This window comes from Coregonus clupeaformis, unplaced genomic scaffold, assembly GCF_020615455.1.
Source record: "Coregonus clupeaformis isolate EN_2021a unplaced genomic scaffold, ASM2061545v1 scaf1217, whole genome shotgun sequence".
Lineage (NCBI taxonomy): Eukaryota > Metazoa > Chordata > Actinopteri > Salmoniformes > Salmonidae > Coregonus > Coregonus clupeaformis.
The window spans coordinates 126,126-152,167 of record NW_025534671.1 but is presented as its reverse complement, the minus strand read 5'-3'; the positions used below and the strand labels follow the sequence as shown (position 1 = coordinate 152,167).

The window sequence follows — 26,042 nt, the reverse complement described above, 5'->3', positions numbered from 1 at the left end:
GCACCTCACCTCAGGACCCCGCTTCTCACCTCAGGACCTCTGCACTCACCTCAGGACCTCCGCTTCTCACCTCAGGCACGCTTCTGCACACTTCAGGCTTCTGCACATCAGGACCTTGCTGCACACCTCAGGCACTCGCTACACGCCTCAGGACCTCTGCTGCACACTCTCTGGAAGGCTCTCGGTGGATCCGAAATAGGACTAAACAGACAATGCAGCGTAATTAAAGAGCAAGAACAACACATCTGTCGTTTTTTCAAAAAACATACCACAGACATCCAAAGTCTAAGATTATAGTAGCTAATTTATAATATTGTCCAGATTGAGACAACCCTGATACACCCAACTTTCAAAGATGCTTGACCTTTCATTTACAAAACAGGCTTCTTGTTCATTACCTTTGGGAGTTTTGCAATCATATTAGTGAAGTCTCGGTGCAGCTGATCTTCCCAGCCCTCCTTCAGCCACCCTTTGGGGTTCACAACATTGCTAAGGACATTTTCAGTGTCCAGAAGGTTTTCAGCAGCCGCTGTCTTCTTTTTGTCACTGGACACCTCTTCCACTGCGTTTGGTGCCTCAGGCACCTCACTGAACACCTCAGGACTTCCCTGCACACCTCAGGACCTCCATTGAACACTTCAGGCACTCCACTGCACATGTCAGGCACTCCACTGCATACCTCGGGACCTCCACTGAACACCTCAGGCACTCTGATGCACACCTCAGGACTGCTGCACACCTCAGGACGGCTCTCAGTGGATAGCTGCACAACCTTGCATAGGCCATTTCCCGTTTTCAGATGATTTCCAGTAGACTCTGTCTTCTTTGTGTCACTGCACACCTCTTCCACTGCGTTTGAGGCCTCAGGACCTCCACTGCACACCTCAGGACCTGTGCTGCACACCTGTGAACTTATGCTGCACACCTCAGGACCTCTGCTGCTCACCTCAGGACCTCTGCACCTCACCTCAGGACCTCTGCACCTCACCTCAGGACCTCCGCTTCTCACCTCAGGACCTCTGCACCTCACCTCAGGACCTCCGCTTCTCACCTCAGGCACGCTTCTGCACACTTCAGGACCTCTTCTGCACACCTCAGGACCTCTGCTGCACACCTCAGGCACTCTGCTACACACCTCAGGACCTCTGCCACACATCTCTGGAAGGCTCTCAGTGGATCCGAAATAGGACTAAATAGACAATGCAGAGCAATGAAAGAGTAAGAACAAAACAATATCTGTCCTTTTTCACAAAACATACCACAGACATCTAAAGTCAAAATGTATAGAAGCTCATTTGTAATATTGTCCAGTTTGAGACAACTCTGATACACCCAACTTGGAAAGACACTTACGAAACAGGCTTCTTGTTCCTTACCTTTGGTAGTTCCGCACCGCAATCATATCATAGAATTTTCGGGTTAACTTCCAACGCTCCTCTTTCAGAAGCTGGATGTCTCCGTCGGTAGCAGTGTCCACGATGACATTTGGTATCCTTAATTCATCCTGAACTCTCTGGCCACTGAGCAGGATAACTCTCTCTGTCTCTGTTTCCTGTAATTCCAGGCCCCTCTTTGCATCCCAAGTCTATGTAACAACATAATATGTCATTAAAAGACTGTTGATGTACCAGGTGAGACTGGACACTGGTCCATCATTGAAATGATGGGGAAAATTATGAATTTGAACTGATAGCTATTGTTTTTCTCTGGGTACAAAAATGAGCTTGCTGATATTTGAAGTGCTTTACAGTGGGTGTACTGTTTGCTCTACATAGTCCTCACCAATTCAGCTACAGAGACCTTCCTCCATCTCTTCCATGTCTCTGCCTCACGCCTTCATGTGAATATGGAAATGTATCAGACTGTGTCTGTCTACACTATCTATCAAACTATTGCTATCATCTAATATATTTTGATACATTCAGGTTATTATTTGGCCTTGTGTACTGATGTGATAAACTCAAGTTACCTAAATGAAGTATAAAGTTTCGTACTTCGTATTTGAAAATAGTCTGAGAACACTGCACTTACTCCAGGAAGACTATTTTCCCTGCCAGGAGCCAGGCCTTCAGTGGTCTCAGAGGGAGGTCCAGTGGGAGCCTTCCCTGGGCTTTCAGCATACAGAATTGCCTCTTGAGCATTTTCTGCAATAGAGTCTTCAATTAGTGACTTAACCAGTTAGAATGTGGCAATCAGAGAGTGATATGAATTGGTTCATGGCAAAAACGAACTGCTCCTCCATGGAGAGTGATGAGGCCTTATTGATTATGAATTGTTGTTGGCCAAAACCCTGCAGAAAGAGCGAGGGTTACTGAGCACAGTACCCAACACCAGATGTCTACAGCAGTACATCTATCTTTTATTAATTCATGCTGGTAAAAGTTATCTAAATGGGAAGAATATACATTATACCTTACATAGAACAATGAAAATGCAGATGAGATTAATGAGATCTTAATTATGATGAGGAAGCAAGTCATCTTAGATTGTCGATAAATTGGTTGTATATCTAATAGATTCGATATGATCCAAGTAACGTTATTTTTCTCAAATGTCGAATGCGTGCAATATCGGTCATTCTCATTATGGGAAGACCTACTTACCTTACTGAGAACAATAAAAAATATTGATTGACTTGAATGAAGAATGCGCGTTTGCTATAGATGAAGTTGCATATTCAGGAGAAGGCACCACTACCACTAATTGCATTGGGGTGTTTCTGGACTGGCCGGCCAGCACGCTGTCCTTTTACAGCGTCTCCTCTGACGCTATGACACACCTGCACACGTACAATGACTTGTTCACTGGACCCCTTTACCCTGCATTCAATATTCACACTGAAGAGGAGCAGGAGGGGTCCATCAGATTGTTGTCACGTTCATTAAGGCCCTTCAATATTCACACTGAAGAGGAGAAGGAGGGGTCCATCAGATTGTTGTAACGTTCATTAAGGCCCTTCAATATTCACACTGAAGAGGAGAAGGAGGGGTCCATCAGATTGTTGTAATGTTCATTAAGGCCCTACAATATTCACACAGAAGAGGAGAAGGAGGGGTCCATCAGATTGTTGTAACGTTCATTTAGGGCCATGTCAAGGTTTAGAAGAAATGACTGTGATTATATCTTCTACTAATGACATTGTGTAGGTTTAAGGGGACCTCTGGTTTTCTACTGAAGGGGTTTGGCTGCTGTTGTAACCTGACTTCATTGTCCTTCGGTATCTTAGTTAATGAATGACAGATGAAGATCCATTGGTAGCATGGTCATTTATATTTATTATGGATTCCCCATAGGCAGCAGCTACTCTTCCTGGGGTCCAGCAAAATAAAGGCAGTTATACATTTTAAAAACATGACAACAAACTTTACAATGCATTCATAACAGATTTCACAACATATTAAGTGTGTGCCCTCAGGCCTCTACTCTACTACCACATATCTAGAACACAAAATCCATGTGTACATGTGTGTATAGTGCGTACGTTATCATGAGTTTGTGTGCATGTGTCTATGTTTGTGTTGCTTCACAGTCCCCGCTGTTCCATAAGGTGTATTTTTTATCCGTTTTTTAAATCTAATTTGACTGCTGGCATGAGTTACTTGATGTGGAATAGAGTTCCATGTAGTCATGGCTCTATATAGTACTGTGCTCCTCCCATAGTCTGTTCTGGACTTGGGGACTGTGAAGAGACCTCTGGTGGCATGTCTTCTGGGGTATGCATGGGTGTCCGATGCCATGTCAATACCTCTCACAAATACAAGTAGTGATGAAGTCAATCTCTCCTCCACTTTGAGCCAGGAGAGATTGACATGCATTTTATTAATGTTAGCTCTCTGTTTACATCCAGGGCCAGCCGTGCTGCCCTGTTCTGAGCCAATTGCAATTTTCCTAAGTGCCTCTTTGTGGCACCTGACCGCATGACTGAACAGTAGTCCAGGTGCGACAAAACTAGGGCCTGTAGGACCTGCCTTGTTGATAGTGCTGTTAAGAAGGCAGAGCAGCGCTTAATTATGGACATAGTTCTCCCCATCTTAGCTACTGTTGTATCAATATGCTTTGACCATGACAGTTTACAATCCAGGGTTACTCCAAGCAGTTTAGTCTCCTCAACTTGCTCAATTTCCACATAATTCCTTACAATATTTAGTTGAGGTTTAGGGTTTAGTGAATGATTTGTCCCAAATACAATGCTTTTAGTTTTTGAAATATTTAGGACTAACTTATTCCTTGCCACCCATTCTGAAACTAACCTCAGCTCTTTGTTAAGTGTTGCTGTCATTTCAGTCGCTGTGGTAGCTGACGTGTATAGTGTTGAGTCATTCGCATACACAGACACACTGGCTTTACTAAAGATTGAAAAAAGTAAGGGGCCTAGACAGCTGCCCTGGGGAATTCCTGATTCTACCTGGATTATGTTGAAGAGGCTTCCATTAAAGAACACCCTCTGTGTTCTGTTAGACAGGTAACTCTTCATCCACAATATAACAGGGGGTGTAAAGCCATAACACATACATTTTTCCAGCAGCAGACTATGATCGATAACGTCAAAAGCCGCACTGAAGTCTAACAAAACAGCCCCCACAATCTTTTTATCATCAATTTCTGTCATTTGTGTAAGTGCTGTGTTTGATGAATGTCCTTCCCTATAAGCGTGCTGAAAGTCTGTTGTCAATTTGTTTACTGTAAAATAGCATTTTATCTGGTCAATTACCATTTTTTCCAAAAGTTTACTAAGAGTTGGGAACAGGCTGATTGGTCGGCTATTTGAGCCAGTTAAGGGGGCTTTACTATTCTCAGGTAGGGGTATAAATGTTGCTTCCCTCCAGGCCTGAGGGCACACACTTTCTAGTAGGCTTAAATTGAAGGTATGGCAAATAGGAGCGGCAATATCGACCTCTATTATCCTCAGTAATTTTCCATCCAAGTTGTCAGACCCCGGTGGCTTGTCATTGATGATAGACAATAATACTTTTCCACACTTACTTTACGGAATTCAAAATTACAATGCTTGTCTTTCATAATTTGGTCAGATATACTTGGATGTATAGTGTCAGCGTTTGTTGTTGGCATGTCATGCCTAAGTTTGCTAATAATTAAAGTAGTTGGCAATATCAGTGGGTTTTGTGATGAATGAGCCATTGATTCAATGATGGGAGCGGAGTTTGCCTTTTTGCCCAAAATGTCATTTAAGGTGCTCCAAAGCTTTTTACTATAATTCAATGTCATTTATCTTTGTTTCATAGTGTAGTTTCTTCTTTTTATTCAGTTCAGTCACATGATTTCTCAATTTGCAGTATGTTTGCCAATCGGTTGTACAGCCAGACCTATTTGCCATATCTTTTGCCTCATCCCTCTAAATTATAAAAAATTTCAATTCCTCATCAATCCACGGGGATTTAACAGTTTTTACAGTCATTTTCTTAATGGGTGCATTGTTATTAGTAACTGGGATAAGCAATTTCAAAAATGTGTCAAGTGCAGTGTCTGTTTGCTCCTCAGTACACACCACGAACCAACAAATATTATTACATCAGCAACATAGGAATCACTACAAAACTTATTGTATGACCTCTTACACACTATATTAGGCCCAGCCTTTGGAACTTTGGTTTTCCTAGATATGGCTACTATATTGTGATCACTACATCCGATGGATTTTGGATACTGCTTTCAAACAAATGTCTGCAGCATTAGTAAAGATGTGATCAATACATGTTGATGATTTCAGTTCCTGTACTGTTTGTAACTACCCTGGTAGGTTGATTGATAACCTGAACCAGGTTGCAGGCACTAGTTTACAGTTTGAAGCTTTCTCTTGAGTGGGCAGCCTGATGAAAGCCAGTCAATATTTAAATCACCCAGAAAGTATACCTCTCTATTGATATCACATACATTATCAAGCATTTCACACATGTTATCCAGATACTGACTGTTAGCATTTGGTGGTCTATAGCAGATACTGACTGTTAGCATTTGGTGGTCTAGGCAGGTGAACCTGTAGCCATATTACTTCAACAGTATTTAACATGAGATCCTCTCTAAGCTTTACAGGAATGTGGTTCTGAATATAGACAGCAACACCGCCCCGTTAGCATTTCTGTATTTTCTGTAAATGTAATAACCCTGTGTTGCTAACACTGTATCATCAAAGGTATTATCTAAGTGAGTTTCAGAGATTGTCAGAATATGAATGTCATCTGTTACTAGCAAATTATTGATTTCATGAACCTTGTTTCTTAAGCTACATATGTTAACTTGGGCTATTTTTAACACTTTTCTGGGATGCTTCATTCTTTTTCTTGCTTTACTGGGAAGCTTAGCAGAGGTAGACATATTCTGGTTATTTTTATTAGTGCAGGGTGAGCTGCACACAGTGGACTTCCTACTAGGGCACACCACCTCAGTGGCAACAGTATTACTCTGGTTCATAGGCATATGAGTACTGCATACAATAGCTGTAGGATCAGCAGAGGCATTCCGGGCAGTAAGAGGGACATAAATTAGGTTATTTACATTGTGTCTTCCAATGTCCCTAGGATAATGTACATTTGCTGAAGCATTATGACAACTCAGCGACACAATGGTAGGGATTAAATGAGCTGGACTTGGGTCATTGATAAGTCATTGTCTCAACGCAGCCTTATAATGGTGTGAAATGATCCAGGAACCCAAATGATTTGGATGGATCCCATCCTCCTTATAATACAAGCTTTGTTTCCAGAAGGTATCAAAATGGTCAATAAATGATTCATGTAGGTACTGAACTGTCTGTCTGGTCTGTCTATTTAGGCGTAACGTCTCATCAATGCACAGTTAACGTTGATATATATCCATGACAACATGATGTGATAATTGCCCCTATAGCGTATCATAACTTGCTATAAGAATTCATTAGAGCTCCATGCATTCCTAACAGCTCCATGCATTCCTAACAGCTCCATGCATTCCTAACAGCTCCCTGCATTCCTAACAGCTCCCTGCATTCCTAACAGCTCCATGCATTCCTAACAGCTCCATGCATTCCTAACAGCTCCATTCGTCCATAACAGCTCCATGCATTCATAACAGCTCTATGCATTCATAACAGCTACATGCAAATGTTATACATATGTACAGAATGGTGTAATAAATAATTGGTCATTTAGCAGACGCTCTTATCCAGAGCGACTTACAGGAGCAATTAGGGTTAAGTGCCTTGCTCAAGGGCACATCGACAGATTTTTCACCTAGTCGGCTCGGGGATTAGAACCAGCGACCTTTCGGTTACTGGCACAACGCTCTTAACCACTAAGCTACCTGCTGCCCTGAATTTAGTTTTTATTTAGTTGAACCTGCCAGACACCCGGATCCTTCTGTTCTGGTGTGTAGTCACTAGGAACCTAACAGAACCAAAACAGAGCCAATCGGAACAGGGAGGGAACTATCTGAATTCGTCTAATATATACTCCTATTTTCATAGCCAATTCTTATTATTTTTTTTGATGAAAAAAGGTTTGTCAGACTAATGAATACACCCCTTTTCTCTGAGTGGGAGGGGCGGGGAGTGGTGAGCTGATAAAGAGAGAGACAGAAAAGGAAACGGAAGTGAGACCTCAATGAACTAAGTAGAACGGACCCAGCTGCTATCATTGGTGTCTATGGGAGAGCCACCCCCTTCAGTAGATCGGACCCGGCTGCTATCATTGGTGTCTATGGGAGAGCCAAACCCCTTCAGTAGACCGGACCCAGCAGCTATCATTGGTGTCTATGGGAGAGCCACCCCCTTCAGTAGATCGGACCCGGCTGCTATCATTGGTGTCTATGGGAGAGCCACCCCCTTCAGTAGATCGGACCCGGCTGCTATCATTGGTGTCTATGGGAGAGCCACTCCCTTCAGTAGACTGTGGGATTATTTAAGATACTGTTCGAAGAGGTAGGGTTTCAGGTGCTTTCGAAAGAGTGACAGGGACTCTGCTGTCCTAGCTTCAGAGGGAAGCTGGTTCCACCATTGGGGTGTCAGGACAGAGAAGAGCTTGGACTGGGCTGAGCGGGAGCTGCCCTCCCGTAGGGGTGGGAGGGCCAAGAGACCAGAGGTGGCAGAACAGAGTTCTTGGGTTGGGGTGTAGGGTTTGAGCAGAGCCTGAAGGTAGGGAGGGGCAGTTCCTCTTGCTGCTCCGTAGGCAAGTACCATGGTCTTGTAGTGGATGAGAGCTTCGACTGGAAGCCAGTGGAGTGTGCGGAGGAGCAGGGTGACAGGAGAGATCTTGGGAAGGTTGAAAACCAGGCAGGCTGCTGCGTTCTGGATAAATTGGTTTGATGGCACAAGTGCCTGGATTAGTACATGGCCAAAAGAAGAAACAGGACTCAGTGTTGACCTGGAGTGAACTGAAGGGTCGCTATCCAGTAAGAAACAGAAGAGAAGCATCATTCTTCCTACTCTGGACAAACTGTCAGTGGAGATCCTAAAGAGGGAGGTCCTTACTCCCAAGAAGAGGTTTTCATTGGCCGGGAAGAGGACGGAGTCACCCTCAATCAAGAGGCTGTCATTGGGTAACTCTAGGAAGGAGTCTGTGTCACTGAAGAGTCTCTCTCCGGGTAAGAGGAAGAAAGAGGTGAAGAAAGGAGAACTGAAGATATTCTCTCTGGGTTACATTGGAAAGGAATCACCTTCACCACCACCCAGAAATATATTCTCTCTGGTTAACATCAAGAAGGAATCACCTCCTCCACCAACCAAAAATACACTACATGGCCAAAAGTATGTGGACACCTGCTCGTCAAACATCTCATTCCAAAATCATGGGCATTAATATGGAATTGGTCCCCATTTGCAGCTATAACAGCCTCCACTCTTCTGGGAAGGCTTTCCACTAGATGTTGGAACATTGCTGCTGGGACTTGCTTCCATTCAGCCACAAGAGCATTAGTGAGATCGGGCGCTGATGTTTGGCGATTAGGCCTGTCTCGCAGTCGTGCGTTCCAATTCATCCCAAAGGTGTTCGAAGGGGGGTTGAGTTCAGGGCTCTGTGCAGGCCAGTCAAGTTCTTCCACACCGATCTCTAAACACCATTTCTGTATGGACCTCGCTTTGTTCACGGGGGCATTGTCATGCTGAAACAGGAAAGGGCCTTCCCCAAACTGTTGCCACAAAGTTGGAAGCACAGAATGGTCTAGAATGTCATTGTATGCTATAGCGTTAAGATTTCCCTTCACTGGAACTAAGGAGCCTGAACCATGAAAAACAGCCCCAGACCATTATTCCTCCTCCACCACCACCACCCAAAAATATATTTCCCAATTTAACATCAAGGAGTCAAATCCCAAAGATTATACCTGGCAAATGTTAATCCCTTAATTTAAACATGACCTAGGCCCTAGACAGACAGAGAGAGAGATAGATGGACAGACAGAGAGAGAGAGAGAGAGACAGACAGACAGATGGACAGACAGAGACAAACAGCTTCAGACAGACACACACACACACACACACACACACACACACACGCTTTGTAATACAAGCTAAGACACGCCTCTCTGCCTATTTGTTTGAATTTATTTCTATCCAATCACCAAGCCTGTTAGAACAGAACCGTTGCCAGAGGTTATGAAACTTTGCGGTTAACAGGAAGGAGCCTACCCTACAACGCCCAGAGTAGACAGAACAACAAGACAACTTACATGCGGTACGTGTCGTCTTTTTAGGGATTCAAAGCTCTATATAACCGTTATATAGATATGTGTTACATCCTACCCAGTGTTGTACATTTGTCTTTTACCTTTTCTGTTTATGTGTTGAGTTTCAAAGAACTGTCTGCTTTGATACACTGTGTATCGCTCTTATCGTGGTCAGGTCGTTATTGTTAAAGAAAATGTGTAAACTGGGTAGTTCGAGCCCTGAATGCTGATTGGCTGAAAGCCATGGTATATGAGACCGTATACCACGGGTATGACAAAACACTTATTTTTACTGTTCTAATTATGTTGGTAACCATTTTACAATAGCAATAAGGCACCTCTGGGGTTTGTGGTATATCGGCCATATACCACACCCCCTTGGACCTTATTGCTTAAGTATACTCAATGACGTACCTGGTTAAATAAGAGCAAATAAAATACATTTACTACGGCATCGTTCTGTAAATCAACTAGTATCCTATGTATCCTACATGTATTCTACATGTTTTTTAAAAATATTTATATTTTTACGTCATTTAGCAGACACTCTTATCCAGAGCGACTTACAGTTAGTGCATACATTATTATTTTTTATTTATTTTCATACTGGCCCCCCGTGGGAATCGAACACACAACACTGGCGTTGCAAACGCCATGCTCTACCAACTGAGCTACCTCCCTGCCGGCCATTCCCTCCCCTACCCTGGACGACGCTGGGCCAATTGTGCGCCGCCCCATTGGTCTCCCGGTTGCGGCCGGCTACAGCAGAGCCTGGATTCGAACCAGGATCTCTAGTGGATCAGCCTTAGACCACTGCGCCACTCGGGAGAAGCGCATGGCCTTATATATTGAATATCCCAATGATGAAGAGAGAGAGAAAGAAAAACAGACAGACTGATGGACAGAGAGAGACAGACTAACAGACAGACTGACTGACAGATAGACAGACTGACAGACAACAGACAGACTGACAGACAGACTAACAGACTGACAGACAGAAAAATCAACTTCATTAATTAATTCATGCTTTAAATACAAAGTATATAAAACAGACAGACAGACTGATAGACTGACTGACAGAAAAATCAACATGTTTTTAAAAATATTTATATATTTTATTTTTGAATATCCCTACTATGAAGAGAGAGAGAAAGAAACACATACAGACAGATGGATGGACAGAGAGACAGACCGACAGACAGACTGATAGAAAAATCTACTTTATTAATACATTTGTGCTTTAAATACAAAGTATATAAAACAGACAGACAGACACAGTTTTGTATTATAAACTAAGACACGCCTCTCTGACTATTCCTTTGAATTAATTTCTATCCAGTCACCAAACCCTGTCAGTACAGAGATGATGAAACTTTGCGGTTAACTGCAAAGTTCAGGAAGTTAACATTGCCAATTTAGCGACTTTGTCGCTATATTTAGCGAGTATTCAGAGCAGAAGATGTTCACCACTCCGCGTCCAGACTTCAAATGAATCGCGCATGCGAGAAGCCGCCGCTTGCTGATCCCGCCCTTATTTTTTTGTGGTCCATTTAGATTGTTAATGTAGATTGTATACAAAAAAATTCTCTCTCACGAAGTTATTCCTCTCTCCTACAGCGTCCATCACAATTACAAGCGCATGACCAATGATGCAAATTGAGTGGTGACGTAATTTAGCGACTTCTAGTGACTTTTAGGACAGCCAATAGCTACTTTACTTACTGAGGAGTTGGCAACACTGAGGAAGTATCCTCCTCTACAACGCCCAGAACATGAAACAGACCAAAGAAAGTAGGAGGAAGAAAGAGCACCATTGTAGACGGCACAACAAGACAACTTACATGCGGTAAGTGTCGTCTTTTTAGGGATTCAAAGCTCTATATAACCGTTATATAGATATGTTTTACATCCTACCGAGTGTTGTGCATTAGTTTTTTTCGTTTTCTGTTTATGTGTTGAGTTTTAAAGAATTGTCTGCTTTGCTGCACGGTGTCTCGCTCTTATCGTGGTCAGCAGTGGCGGCTGGTGAAAAATATTCTCGGTGGGGCTGTGCCATACTTTTTTTTCCTGTAACCATCGCGATATATTTTAACACAAACTGCAGGACAGCAGTGCTCAGTGAAACATTCAGTAATTATTTAATGCCAATATTAAAAAGTTGAGGCATTCTTACACAAAAACATATTACACAAACCCAAGCCTTTCATTTGCATTTAAAGTGAACTTTTCACCATTGGTAGTAAACAGGCAACGCAACAGGCATGCTGTCAGAACAGAGTGGAAAGTGGACAATAACATGAAATTATTATAAAGTTTATAGGAAATCTTACACTGTATGAAAGGATGTATAATATAGAAATGGATATCAAGTGGATGAACTCAAACCTTTGACTGGAAGAATAGCATACAGTATTTTATGATCATACTAAATGTGACTAATTGTTAATGTGCTCCAGAACTGCAACAATTAATTGATACAAAACAACATATATACAGTAATATTAGCAAAGACACTATTAAGACTTTCTAGAGTACCATATATAACTGGATTTTTTTATGCTAAGGTCAACTATATACAAAGAAACATGCGGCCAGAGCTGCTCTGTGTGTGTGTGTCTGTCATCTTATTTGTACAGGAATTTTGCCCGTCTGTCCTTCTGAGTGGCAAACCTCTCAATGACCCTTTGATTAAAGTCAGGAATGTCCCTGACAAGTTTCTTCTCCATGGAGAGCATGGCCAGAGCGTTCAGGCGATCCTGTGTCATGCTGTTTCTCAGGAAGGTCTTGATCCTTTTCAGTGTAGAGAAGCACCTTTCTGACTCAGCAGTTGTCATGGGTGTGGTGATGAGGATCTTGAGGAGGCTGGCAGTCTCTGTGAAAGTGCTCTGAAGGTTGTTCTCCATGAAGAACTGGTACAGGGGCACTGCACCACTACAAGCCTTGAACTCACTGTTCTCATAGATGAGGGACAGTTTGGTTTTGAGCTTGGCCTTGTTCAACATGGGGTACGCCTCCACGGTTGTTTCAAGCGCTGTATCGGGAACTTCACACTGTGTTGTGGGAACAACTCTCCGTGCAATAGTGTTGCGCTGATGAGGTGCTGGGTGAAGGAGAACCTCTCTTTGGCATGACTCAGGATGGTATCACATACCTGTAAAAGATACATCATCAGCTTTAATTTGCAATTAAGCTATTTTGATGCAAGTGATCCTGACTGACACATGCCTATGTCCAACTCAAGTATATGATTACCAAGGTGCTGATTGTTCAGGGTTTTGGCTACATACTACCAGGCCTGAAAAAGTTCTAGGTGGGAAACACTGAGCAATTACATCACAACTTACCTCTATAGCCAACCTCTGTTGTTCTCCTGGTCCCAGCATCCTCCGTCGCTTGATGGGCTGTTGCTGCTCGTCAGATGCGCTGTCCCCACACAAAGAGGGAATTGAGGCCCTGGGTCCAAAAAATAAAGTTTAATTTGATAACTTGCAATCAGACTTCTTAACTCACTGTAATTCCCCCTCAACACACAACCAGTGACTTATATATATATATATAGACAGACAGACAGACAGACAGACAGACAGACAGTGTGTATATACACACAAACTATGTCTAGTAACTGCTTTTAACCTGTGATGTACATAATTAACTGATGTTATTACGTTTTAAAGCCTTTTTCTATTACATTTGTGAGAGGGATGCAACATAATTTTGTTCTGCTGTTCACTTAGCAATAAAGTTAATATTCAATAACAACTAGGCCTCTTCTAGAAATTGACCTGGTGGACACCTGAATAATTATTACAAACTGTGTAGTACTTTCCTGCATTATTATCAACGTCTGATTGTGTCTTCTCTTTCCTTTTAAAAATACTAAAACAAATATAATTGTGACGGCTCTATGATAATCACTCACACAAGCACCAACTGGCAGTGGGTGGAAACGTCAGTCGTCTCGTCAGCTTGAATGGCGATAAAATCAGCACTCTTTACTTCCTCCAGGATGTAATCCTTAAGCATTGACAGCATACAGTCCAACAGCTCGTTCTGTATCGTCTTTGACGTGCCCTTAAAAACGGTAGCTGTCTTCAGGTGCTCCTCCAGCACACTGTCGAGGGAGGCAACAAAATCCACTAAGCCCCGGAAAATGCCGGGGTTGTCTGAGGAGTCAGTCTCCTCGTGCCTACGCAAGGCCAACTCAAAAGCCCCACAGAACTTCACACAATCGATAATTTTGGATAGAATGTGCCTGTTTTTATCCACCTCCTCATTGTGTTTCCTCACCGCAATCCTGTGGCCGTCATCCAGCTGCGTAGCAATGTTCACCCTTCCTAATACAGCTAGCTTTACAGAGTTGTCCATGTGTGCCCTGGTGTTCTCATGTTTCTTTACCTTCTCTGACAGGTGCTTCATATCCCTCACTCCGGTACCTGTCCATGCTGAATCTGACCCCGTCGTTTTAAAAAGCAAGCACGGAAAGCAAAATAAAGCATTAGCATCAGTGCACCCAGCTAGCCAAGCCTTCCTGGTGTACCAGCTACGGGAGAAGCCGCGCATATACTGCTTCCCTTTCTCGCTAGCCTGCTGTCTGATTGAGAGGTCAGGTTGATCTGGGCCCAGCTCTTTCACCCGAACTTTCTCTGACAAAGTTCTCCTCTCAAACGGATCTTGGAGGAGAGATTTCACCGAGTTAGGGTTTGGGTCTTGGAGGAGTAACGCTTATGCGTTCGCCATTGTTGTCTAGTAAAAATGGCGTCACTGGACCCCCGTCCTTATTTTATCAGGGGGCGAGCTTGGGCGGTAAAATAATCGCCCTCCTTGGATTCGATTTAAGATCGCTTATTGACTACATTTTATGTCATACATTCATATCTTAAATTAGCAATTGGCTTAACTGCTACGTAGACCCGCCTCCTCGGGGCACTTTCTGTATCGCCCAGAGCTGACGAGGCGTTTGACAGGCAGAGGAAAGGTTGCGAATATGATTTTCTATCATATCTTACACATATTACTGTGTGCATTCCATATTTCAAACACACAAATATTGACATACTGATGTTTTTATTATTATTATTATTATTATTTTTATTTTTTTATTTTTTAAAAATAATTTTATTTAAGGGGCGCGCCCTAGCGCCCTCTATCGGCCAGCCGCCACTGGTGGTCAGGTTGTTATTGTTAAAGAAAATGTATACTCAATGGCGTACCTGGTTAAATAAAATAAATATACTAGGGAATCTTTCTGTAAGTCAACTATGTATCCTTTGTGATGACCATTCTAGCCTTCTGTGGTTATGGCATAGGACTACAATACTGATACCGAATTGAGACTGTACTGAGGGCAAAAGGGGGTACAACTCAATATTAGGAAGGTGTTCTGAGGGCAAAAGGGGGTACAACTCAATATTAGGAAGGTGTTCTGAGGGCAAAAGGGGTGTAACTCAATATTAGGAAGGTGTTCTGAGGGCAAAAGGGGTGCAACTCAATATTAGGAAGGTGTTCTGAGGGCAAAAGGGGGTGCAACTCAATATTAGGAAGGTGTTCTGAGGGCAAAAGGGGTGCAACTCAATATTAGGAAGGTGTTCTGACGGCAAAAGGGGGTGTAACTCAATATTAGGAAGGTGTTCTGAGGGCAAAAGGGGGTGTAACTCAATGTAAGGAAAGTGTTCAGTGTATATTGTCTGTTCTCTCTTTGCTTCTGGCTCTCTCAGGGGGAGGAGACTGACTGTTTTATATCATGGATCAGACTCCTCAGTCCCTCGTTCCAGCCCAGGACTCTGGTCCGCTGTCCTCCATTACGGCTCAGCCTGCCCCACCACAGTCCTCCATTACGGCTCAGCCTGCCCCACCACAGTCCTCCATTACGGCTCAGCCTGCCCCACCACAGTCCTCCATTACAGCTCAGGGTGGTTCTGTTGTTGTTGCACCCCAACTTGTTGGCTGCAATGTCGGAGGTTCAGTTTATGAAAACATCAGTGTTACTATGCCTTCACATGGTGCTGGTAAGACAATTCTTTATTGTTATTTTTGTTATAATAGAAAATAATGCAAAAAAACAAAACAAATTATTACAGAAATGTTGATTAGTTAATATGCAGTGTCCCTGTCAAATAATACTATACAATTAAGCATATATTTTTTGTTTTGATAGGGTACGACAGTTGAACTAAGCTCATGAGGTATTTGTAAGTTGTATTCTTCAAGAATCAAATGGGTACACAGTATATAATTAATTTTAAAGTAAAAAAATGGATGTACCAGTTGTAGATTAACACACACACACAGACTCATAAAAGTCTGAAGAAAAAAAAATATGGCACGCCCATGCAGGAAATCGGACTTTGAAACCAGTAACTGAAAGTATTGTGTTCGTTACGGTACTGAATACTGCAGATAAAAAAACAGAAGTAAAGATATATTTTATGCATCCCACAACACTATCAATGTTCTTTCCTCATTAGATGAAGATCTGCAAAAAGTCAAGGGCAAACACAAGTCCAACATGAAGAAGAAGTTTGGGAGCATCTTTGAGAGGCTTGGAAAACGGGGAAACCCAACATTGCTGGACAATATTTACACCGAGCTCTACATCACAACTGGGGAGAGTGAAGGGGTTAATAAAGAGCATGAGGTATGGCAGATTGAAGATACGGCTCGGACCAAAGCATTTCAAGACCATGCAATCAACTGCAATGACATCTTTAAATCTTTAGACCCTAAGACAGAGGAACATAATGACAAATCCCAATCCAAACAAGCGGTACCCGTCAGAACTGTGCTGACAAAGGGAATCGCTGGCATTGGAAAAACGGTCTCAGTGCAGAAGTTCATCCTTGACTGGGCAGAAGGAATAGCCAATCGGGATGTAGATTTTGTCTTCGCACTTCCATTCAGGGACTTGAATTTCATCAAAGATGACTACAATCTCTTGGAGCTCCTGAGTGACTTCCACCCTGAACTAACAGATATCAAGGATGCAAAGAAGGTGGTCGACTGCAAAGTCGTGTTCATCTTGGATGGTCTGGATGAAAGCCAACTTCCACTGGATTTCCATAACAACAAGAGGTTGTCTAATGTAACCAAGACAACATCAGTGGATGTGCTGCTGACAAACCTCATCAAGGGGAATCTGATTCCTTCTGCTCTCCTTTGGATAACCTCCCGACCAGCAGCAGTTGATAAGATACCCTCCGACTGTTTTGACCGTGTAACAGAAGTTCGGGGATTCAACGACCCACAGAAAGAAGAATACTTCAAGAAGAGATTCAGTGATGATGAGAACCTGTCCAGCAAAATCATCTCACACATAAAGACATCGAGGAGTCTCTTCATCATGTGCCACATTCCAGTCTTCTGTTGGATTACTGCCATGGTTCTTGGGAAAATGTTGAGTGAAAATGACCATGGAAAAGTCCCTAAAACTCTGACTGAGATGTACATTCGTTTCCTTCTCACTCTGACAAGCATGAAGAACAAGAAATATAATGGGAAAAACGAACCAGATCCTCGTATTCTGTCAGAGTCTGACGTACAGATAATTCTGAAGCTTGGAAAACTAGCCTTCCAAAACTTGGAAAAAGAGCAATCTGGTGTTTTCTGAAGACGATCTGAGAGGGTGTGGCATTGATGTCAAAGAAGGCTTCTTGCTCTCAGGGATGTGCACAGAGCTCTTCAGAGAGGAGGACCCAATGTTTAGAGCAAACAAGTACAGCTTTGTGCATCTCAGCATTCAGGAGTTCTTCGCTGCACTCTATGTTGCCTACCTCTTTGTCAGTGAAAATGTCAACCCCGTTTGCATCAAGAGAGAACAGGCTACCAAGATCGAATTACGGGTATTTTGGAGAAGGTGATGACTAAGATTACAGGCCACAACCCAGAGGTTCTCAGCAGCAGCAGAAAACACTGCATGACTTGCAGAGGAGTGCGGTGGATGAAGCTTTGAAGAGCAAGACCGGTCATCTAGACCTCTTCCTCCGCTTCCTTCTGGGCATCTCACTGGAGTCCAATCAGATCCTCTTGAAATGCCTACAGCTCCAGACAGAGGGAGACAAAGAGAGTATCCAGAATACCATCCAATACATCAAAGACAAGCTCTCAGACGAAAAACAAAGACAATATCCCTCCCCAGAGAGGTGCATCAATCTCTTCCACTGTTTGATTGAGTTGAACGATACCTCATTTGTAAATGAAATTCAAAGGTTCTTGACATCCAAAAACCCTGCTGAGAAGAAGCTGACGCCTGCACAGTGCTCGGCGATGGCATACGTACTCTTGATGTCAGAGGAAGTGTTGGACAAACTGGACGTGAGAGAGTACAACACGTCAGATGAGGGGCGTAAGAGGCTGGTCCCTGCTGTTCGATGCTGCCGAAAGGCTATGTGAGTTGAAGTGTTGATATGTACAGTATGTCACTGTATGTCTTATAGCCATTTTAATCAGTCCTATACTACATCCACATCTCCCATAATAAACGTCTCTCCTCTGTAGACTAGCGGACTGCCGCCTTACAACGAGTTGCTGTGAAACGGTGGCATCTGCACTACAGCTGCCCGACTCCCAGCTGAGAGAGCTGGACCTCAGCGGCAACGCCCTGTTGGACCTGAAGTCCCTCTCTGTTGGACTGAGGAGTCCCAACTGCCGACTGGAGTCACTTAACCTTAGCCATATCAACATGGGAAGATCGGGACCAGAGCTTCTAAAGGCTGTGCTGATGGGTGCTCACAGCCAGCCACTTGTGTTGAGGTGAGTGCTATGCCTGGAACAACACACAGCAGAACACTTTTCAACAGTCAGTAACCTTCAAAATCTACTCTGGCAAAGAAAACAAGCAATAAATATAATGATAAACAACTTTAAATGACGGTGGTATGCATGTTGGCAAGTTTGAACAATTCAATCATTTTTTTGGGGTTGTTTCACACAGACTCACCAGTTGTGATCTCAAAGATGACGTTTGTGAAACCGTTGCCTCGGCTCTCCAGGCAGCTGGCTCCTGTTTGACAGAGCTGGATCTCAGCTACAACAAACTGACAGACACAGGGGTGAAGCAGATCTCCAGTGGTCTTATGAGTCCACACTGTAACCTGAAGATACTGAGGTGAGTAATGAACATGTTTAAAGGGGAAGGTCAGGATCAATAGAAGGGAAATGCCTGCAATTTTCAAAATTGTCAAATCAACTCCATATGTGGTTTGACATTAGGTGATTTTGTTAATTTATGTAAAAACATTGCACACATGCCCCTATCACTTACCATTGATTGTTAGCTAGCTTCTTAGTCGGAGGTATTAACACATAAAAAAAATAGAACGAGGTCGTAAAAACCGTCTGCTAAATGCATATTATATTAGTCCAGGATTTGGCTTAATGTATCTTGAAACTGGCCCTATAGGTTAATTTATTCTTGATTAATGACAGCTCCCCTTTACATTTTTAATACATGTTTTTCATGTTGGACAGACTGACTGGTTGTGGGGTTACAGAGGAGTCCTGTGGAGGTTTGTCCTCTGCTATAGCAGTCTCTCAGCTCGAGGAACTACGTCTGGGCTGCAACAAACTGGGAGACTCTGGAGTAAAGCTGCTGTCTGCTGGACTGATGGATCCACACTGTCAGATACAGACTCTGGGGTGAGAAATAAACCGTTATGTTTAATCTTCCACATGTTACAGTAGAATAAACCTTTTATTACTGCATTGTTAAAACTATACCGTAACAATGGAAACACCAAGAGAACGTAGCGTTAAATTCTCTCCCTTTTTCCCCTCCCAAGGCTAAGGGAGTGTAATCTCTCCAGACGTTCCTGTGTCTCCCTGGCTCCTGTCCTGTGGTCATACTCAGTACTGAGAGAGCTGGACCTGAGAGACAACAGCCTGTGGTACTCTGGAATGAGGCTCCTCTCTGCTGGACTGAGGAACCCCAACTGTGCCTTACAGACTCTTAGGTAGATTACACATTTGATATTGTGAAAGCATACTGTAAACTTCAGAAAACAGTCAAATAGGAATGATTGAACTAGTGAACTGCACTGCACTTAAATGGAATTTAAACGTTTTAACTTAAAAAGTATATACTCTAGCAGTTGTTCATTGTTTTATGCTGTCTCTTCTCTCTGTAGGCTTTCTGGTTGTCTAGTCACAGAGAAAGGCTGTACGTTTCTTGCCTCTGCTCTGGAGTCAAATCCCTCCCACCTGAACGAACTGGACCTGAGCTTCAATCACCCAGGAGACTCCGGAGTGAAGCTGCTCTCTGCTAGACTGGAGGATCCACACTGTAGACTGGAGAAACTCAGGTAAAAGGAAATTTAGTTGATTTGACTTTTGCTTCTGTTAACACCTCATTGCTCAATGGGCTTTCAAGACTCTAGTTTATATAGTGAAATCATCAAGGCAATCTCCACTGTAATCAGGTTCAATAGGCCCTACATGACTCTTTCTTTGTCCCACAGTTTGGACCATGGTGGAGAGTCCAGAATCAAACCAGGCCTGAGGAAATGTGAGTCATCAAACTACATTTAGGAAAAGAAAGCTGGCTTTTTTAAAGCACCTAAACTTTTATAAGCAAATTGTGAAAAGAACGTAACACACGTGTTTCTGTTTATTTCTGCCTTGTCTTGCTACAGATGCCTGCCAGCTCAAGCTGAACTGTATGTCAGCAGATTTTGACCTGACTCTGTCCGAGGACAACACGAGGGTGGTGAGGAGAACACAGGTTAACCGATATCCTTATTTTGATTTCTCGGATTCAGATGACTCAGATCGGACAGAAAAGTTGGATAAGTGGGCCAAAGTACGCTGCAGGGAGCCCCTGTCTGATGGTCGTTTCTACTGGCAGGTTGAATGGACTGGCTGGGTTGACATTGGGGTGACATATACATCCAGATCGGTTACTGAGAAGAAGAGGTCTTGGGGGCTTTTCTGCTGCAATGAACAGTACACATTTAGTCATAATATCAGGATCTCAGTTGTGCCAGTACCCAGGCTGGACCCAAAGTGTATAGGAGTGTATCTGGACTTTCCGGCCGGCGCTCTGTCCTTTTACAGCGTCTCCTCTGGTACACTGACCCACCTGTACACATTCCACACCACGTTCACTGAGCCCCTTTACCCTCAGTTCAAAATCATGTGTGATGAGAGGGAGATATTTGGCTCAGTTAAAATCCAAACTCTGTGAATGAAAGCAGCCATCACCAGAGTAACTGAGACACATTTTTTATTAATTTTATTTCTGTAATTAGATTTAGTATGTGTTTTTTGGGGGGAGATTTTAATTGAACTTTATATATACCCAGGTGGGAAATCGAAATGGTATAGTCACACATTGATGATGTAAATAATGATTAATGTCAAAGTTTTATATGGAACTGAGAGTCATGTTGTTGTGTCTCTGTCTGATATCAAGTGATGAAGATGACATCCACCTGCCTCATCACTCAGAGTGATGACATCAACCTGTCTCATCACAAATACATCTTCACTCAGAGAGATGACATTTACATTTTAGTCATTTAGCAGACGCTCTTATCCAGAGCGACTTACAGTTAGCACATACATTATTTTATCGAACCCACAACCCTGGCGTTGCAAACGCCATGCTCTACCAACTGAGCTACATCCCCTGCCGGCCATTCCCTACCCTGGACGACGCTGGGCCAATTGTGCGCCGCCCCATGGGTCTCCCGGTCGCGGCCGGCTACGACAGAGCCTGGATTCGAACCAGGATCTCTAGTGGCACAGCTAGCACTGCGATGCAGTGCCTTAGACCACTGCGCCACTCGGGAGGTGACATCCACCTGTCTCATCACAAATACACCTTCACTCAGAGAGATGACATCCACCTGTCTCATCACAAATACACCTTCACTTAGAGAGAGGACAATGATGTTTTGATTAGAAAATGTTATGTAATAAATATTTACCATTTACACATCGTTCAGCTTTGGGTGGAAATGGTATTTGGAAGTTGTTTGTTTATATTTTTATTATTGTTGTTGTTATAGTTATCATGTTTGATTATTAATATGTTTTTAATGATTAATTTGTGTAAAGGGGGGAGTGATTCTATAGAGTGATAGAGGAAAGAGAGAGAGCGAGGGAGGAGGGGAGAAAGGGAGAGTGATAGAGGAAAGAGCGTGGGAGGGAGGAGGGGGAGAAAGGGAGAGTGATAGAGGGAAGAGCGAGGGAGGGAGGAGGGGGAGAAAGGGAGAGTGATAGAGGAAAGAGCGTGGGAGGGAGGAGGGGGAGAAAGGGAGAGTGATAGAGGGAAGAGCGAGGGAGGGAGGAGGGGGAGAAAGGGAGAGTGATAGAGGGAAGAGCGAGGGAGGGAGGAGGGGGAGAAAGGGAGAGTGATAGAGGGAAGAGCATGGGAGGGAGGAGGGGGAGAAAGGGAGAGTGATAGAGGAAAGAGCGTGGGAGGGGAGAAAGGGAGAGTGATAGAGGAAAGAGCGTGGGAGGGAGGAGGGGGGGAGAAAGGGAGAGTGATAGAGGGAAGAGCGAGGGAGGGAGGAGGGGAGAAAGGGAGAGTGATAGAGGGAAGAGCGAGGGAGGGAGGAGGGGGAGAAAGGGGGAGTGATAGAGGGAAGAGCGTGGGAGGGAGGAGGGGAGAAAGGGAGAGTGATAGAGGGAAGAGCGAGGGAGGAGGGGTGGATGATACTTTAGAGCAGGGGTGGGCAAACTTTGTCTCAGATAAAAATAAAAGTTGTTCGATTTGTCTCATCAAAATCAATTTGAGGGACGGAAAAAAGGGCATTTATTTGAAAATATAAAATCTATATAATATATATATAAAATATAAAGCTCCATTATACTTTCTATCTAGCATCTAGTTGCTCCTGTAAGTCGCTCTGGATAAGAGCGTCTGCTAAATGACCAATTATTTATTTATTTATGACGTTCAAGAATGGCCTGGAGTGTTTTCCTCCTCCTCCTCCTACCCTATCCTCCTCTTCCTCCCCTATCCTCCTCCTCCTATTCCCCTATCCTCCTCCTCCCGTATCCTCCTCCTCCTCTTTCCTCCTCCCCTTCCCTCCTCCTCCTCCTCCCCTATCCTCCTCCTCTTCCTCCCCCTCCTACCCTATCCTCCTCCTCCTCCCCTATCCTCCTCCTCCTCCCCTATCCTCCTCCTCCTCCCCTATCCTCCTCTGGTTTATGTGAATGTGTGTAGAGTGTGTGAGTTAGTGTGTATATAGTCTGCATACACAGTATAGTCAAGTGAGTGTGTATATAGTGTGTATATATAGTATGTATATATAGTCAAGTGTGTGTATATATAGTCTAGTGAGTGTGTATATAGTGTGTATATATAGTCTAGTGAGTATGTATATAACAAAGTATTGAGAAACGTTTGTTATTGACCAAATACTTATTTTCCAGCATAATTTGCAAATAAATTCATTAAAAATCCTACAATGTGATTTTCTGGAGAAAAAAAATCTCAATTTGTCTGTCATAGTTGACGTGTACCTATGATGAAAATTACAGGCCTCTCTCATCTTTTTAAGTGGGAGAACTTGCACAATTGGTGGCTGACTTTTTCTTCAACGAGGCGGCCGTGAAGGATATCATACAGACACCCGACAAGGCCCAAATCCCCATCATTCGCGTGAGGAAGAGACGGAGATATCGTGGACGTAGATCGGGGTGCCTTGTAAGGATCCGACGGCGAGCGAGTAAACTGCCTCTTCCATCAATCCTATTAGCCAACGTTCAATCATTGGATAACAAATTGGATGACTTAAGATTACGGTTATCCTACCAACGGGACATTAAAAACTGTAATATCTTATGTTTCACCGAGTCGTGGCTGAACGACGACATGGATTTCATACAGCTAGCGGGCTATACGCTACATCGGCAGGATAGAACGGCTGACTCCGGTAAGACAAGGGTGGCGGTCTGTGTATATTTGTAAACAACAGCTGGTGCACAAAATCAAATACTAAGGAAGTCTCGAGGTTTTGCTTGCCTGAGGTAGAGTATCTTATGATAAGCTGTAGACCACACTATTTACCAAGAGAGTTTTCATCTATATTTTTCATAGCTGTCTATTTACCACCACAAACCAATGCTGGCATTAAGATTGCACTGAATGAGTTGTACAAGGCCATAAATCAACAGGAAAACGCTCATCCAGATGCAGCGCTCCTAGTGGCCGGGGACTTTAATGCAGGGAAACTTAAATCCGTTCTACCTAATTTCTACCAGCATGTTAAATGTGCAACCAGAGGAAAAAAAACTCTAGACCACCTTTATTCCACACACAGAGACGCATACAAAGCTCTCCCTCGCCCTCCATTTGGCAAATCTGACCATAACTCTATCCTCCTGATTCCTGCTTATAAGCAAAAACTAAAGCAGGAAGCACCAGTGACTCGGTTAATAAAAAAGTGGTCAGATGACGCAGATGCTAAGCTACAGGACTGGAACATGTTCCGGATTCTTCAGACAGCATTGAGGAGTACACCACATCAGTCACTGGCTTCATCAATAAGTGCATCGATGATGTCGTCCCCACAGTGACCGTGACGTACATACCCCAACCAGAAGCCATGGATTACAGGAAACATCCGCACTGAGCTAAAGGGTAGAGCTGCCGCTTTCAAGGAACGGGACTCTAACCCGGACGCTTATAAGAAATCCCGCTATGACCTCAGACGAACCATCAAACAGGCAAAGAGTCAATACAGGACTAAGATTGAATCGTACTACACTGGCTCTGACGCTCGTCGGATGTGGCAGGGCTTGATAACTATTACAGACTACAAAGGGAAGCACAGCCGCGAGCTGCCCAGTGACACAAGCCTACCAGACGAGCTAAACCACTTCTATGCTCGGCTCGAGGCAAGCAACACTGAAGCATGCATGAGAGCACCAGCTGTTCCGGATGACTATGTGATCACGCTCTCCGTAGCCGATGTGAGTAAGGCTTTTAAGCAGGTCAACATTCACAAGGCCGCAGGGCCAGACGGATTACCAGGACGTGTACTCCGAGCATGTGCTGACCAACTGGCAAGTGTCTTCACTGACATTTTGAAGTCTTCACTGACAAGTGTCTTCACTGACACTGTAATACCAACATGTTTCAAGCAGACCACCATAGTCCCCGTGCCCAAGGACTCTAAGATAACCTGCCTAAATGACTACCGACCCGTAGCACTGACGTCTGTAGCCATGAAGTGCTTTGAAAGGCTGGTCATGGCTCGCATCAACAGCATTATCCCAGAAACCATAGACCCACTCCAATTTGCATACCGCCCCAACAGATCCACAGATGATGCAATCTCTACTGCACTCCACACTGCCCTTTCCCACCTGGACAAGAGGAACACCTACGTGAGAATGCTATTCATTGACTACAGCTCAGCATTCAACACCATAGTGCCCTCTAAGCTCATCACTAAGCTAAGGATCCTGGGACTAAACACCTCCCTCTGCAACTGGATCCTGGACTTCCTGACGGGCCGCCCCAGGTGGTAAGGGTAGGTAACAACACATCTGCCACACTGATCCTCAACACGGGGCCCCTCAGGGGTGCGTGCTCAGTCCCCCTCCTGTACTCTCTGTTCACCCATGACTGCATGGCCAGGCACGACTCCAACACCATCATTAAGTTTGCCGACGACACAACAGTGGTAGGCCTGATCACCGACAACGATGAGACAGCCTATAGGGAGGAGGTCAGAGACCTGGCCGTGTGGTGCCAGGACAACAACCTCTCCTCAACGTGACTAAGACAAAGGAGATGATTGTGGACTACAGGAAAAAAAGAGGACTGAGCACGCCCCATTCTCATCGACGGGGCTGTAGTGGAACAGGTTGAGAGCTTAAAGTTCCTTGGTGTCCACATCACCAACGAACTATCATGGTCCAAACACACCAAGACAGCCGTGAAGAGGGCACGACAAAGCCTATTCCCCCTCAGGAGACTGAAAAGATTTGGCATGGGTCCTCAGATCCTCAAAGAATTCTACAGCTGCACCATCGAGAGCATCCTGACTGGTTGCATCACCGCCTGGTATGGCAACTGCTTGGCCTCCGACCGCAAGGCACTACAGAGGGTAGTGCGTACGGCCCAGTACATCACTGGGGCCAAGCTTCCTGCCATCCAGGACCTCTATACCAGGCGGTGTCAGAGGAAGGCCCTCAAAATTGTCAAAGACTCCAGCCACCCTAGTCATAGACTGTTCTCTCTGCTACCGCACGGCAAGCGGTACCCGAAGTGCCAAGTCTAGGTCCAAAAGACTTCTCAACAGCTTCTACCCCCAAGCCATAAGACTCCTGAGCAGCTAATCATGGCTACCCGGACTATTTGCACTGCCCCCCCACCCCATCCTTTTTACGCTGCTGCTACTCTGTTAATTATTTATGCATAATCACTTTAACTCTACCTA

At 44.0% G+C, this 26,042-nt stretch overlaps 2 protein-coding genes and 1 long non-coding RNA gene across 3 annotated transcripts; 1 reads left to right on the top strand and 2 right to left on the bottom strand.

The window, feature by feature from the left end:
• Positions 1-268: 268 nt before the first annotated feature.
• On the bottom strand, positions 269-1,175 carry LOC123486437. Its single transcript, XM_045217749.1, has 2 exons — positions 1,010-1,175; positions 269-946 (listed from the first exon to the last, which is right to left on the bottom strand). The coding sequence occupies exons 1-2, from the start codon at positions 1,154-1,156 to the stop codon at positions 479-481; spliced, it is 615 nt and encodes a 204-aa protein (XP_045073684.1). The 5' UTR covers positions 1,157-1,175; the 3' UTR covers positions 269-478.
• Positions 1,176-1,399: 224 nt separating this feature from the next.
• On the bottom strand, positions 1,400-2,064 carry LOC121565614. Its single transcript, XR_006000645.2, has 3 exons — positions 2,032-2,064; positions 1,783-1,834; positions 1,400-1,585 (listed from the first exon to the last, which is right to left on the bottom strand). It is a non-coding gene; the product is annotated as an uncharacterized LOC121565614 (long non-coding RNA).
• A 7,520-nt stretch (positions 2,065-9,584) lies between these two features.
• Positions 9,585-21,214, top strand: LOC123486441 (NACHT, LRR and PYD domains-containing protein 3-like). Its single transcript, XM_045217759.1, is given in 13 exon segments — positions 9,585-9,662; positions 11,272-11,500; positions 15,369-15,659; positions 16,119-17,239; positions 17,241-17,503; positions 17,535-18,035; positions 18,145-18,399; positions 18,581-18,754; positions 19,117-19,284; positions 19,428-19,598; positions 19,773-19,946; positions 20,103-20,149; positions 20,277-21,214. Coding segments are annotated over 11 exon segments (3,690 nt in total). The 5' UTR covers positions 9,585-9,662; positions 11,272-11,500; positions 15,369-15,394; the 3' UTR covers positions 20,828-21,214.
• The last annotated feature ends 4,828 nt before the right edge of the window (positions 21,215-26,042 follow it).

What these genes read in the sequence shown, in the direction of transcription:
- LOC123486437 (XM_045217749.1), bottom strand. Translation starts at nt 1,156, where the DNA reads ATGTGTGGCAGAGGTCCTGAGGTGTGTAGCAGAGTGCCTGAGGTGTGC. An exon ending in TGAGGTGCAGAGGTCCTGAG is followed by an intron (nt 947 to 1,009) that starts GTGAGAAGCGGA and finishes AGAGGTCCTGAG; the next exon opens with GTGAGCAGCAGAGGTCCTGA.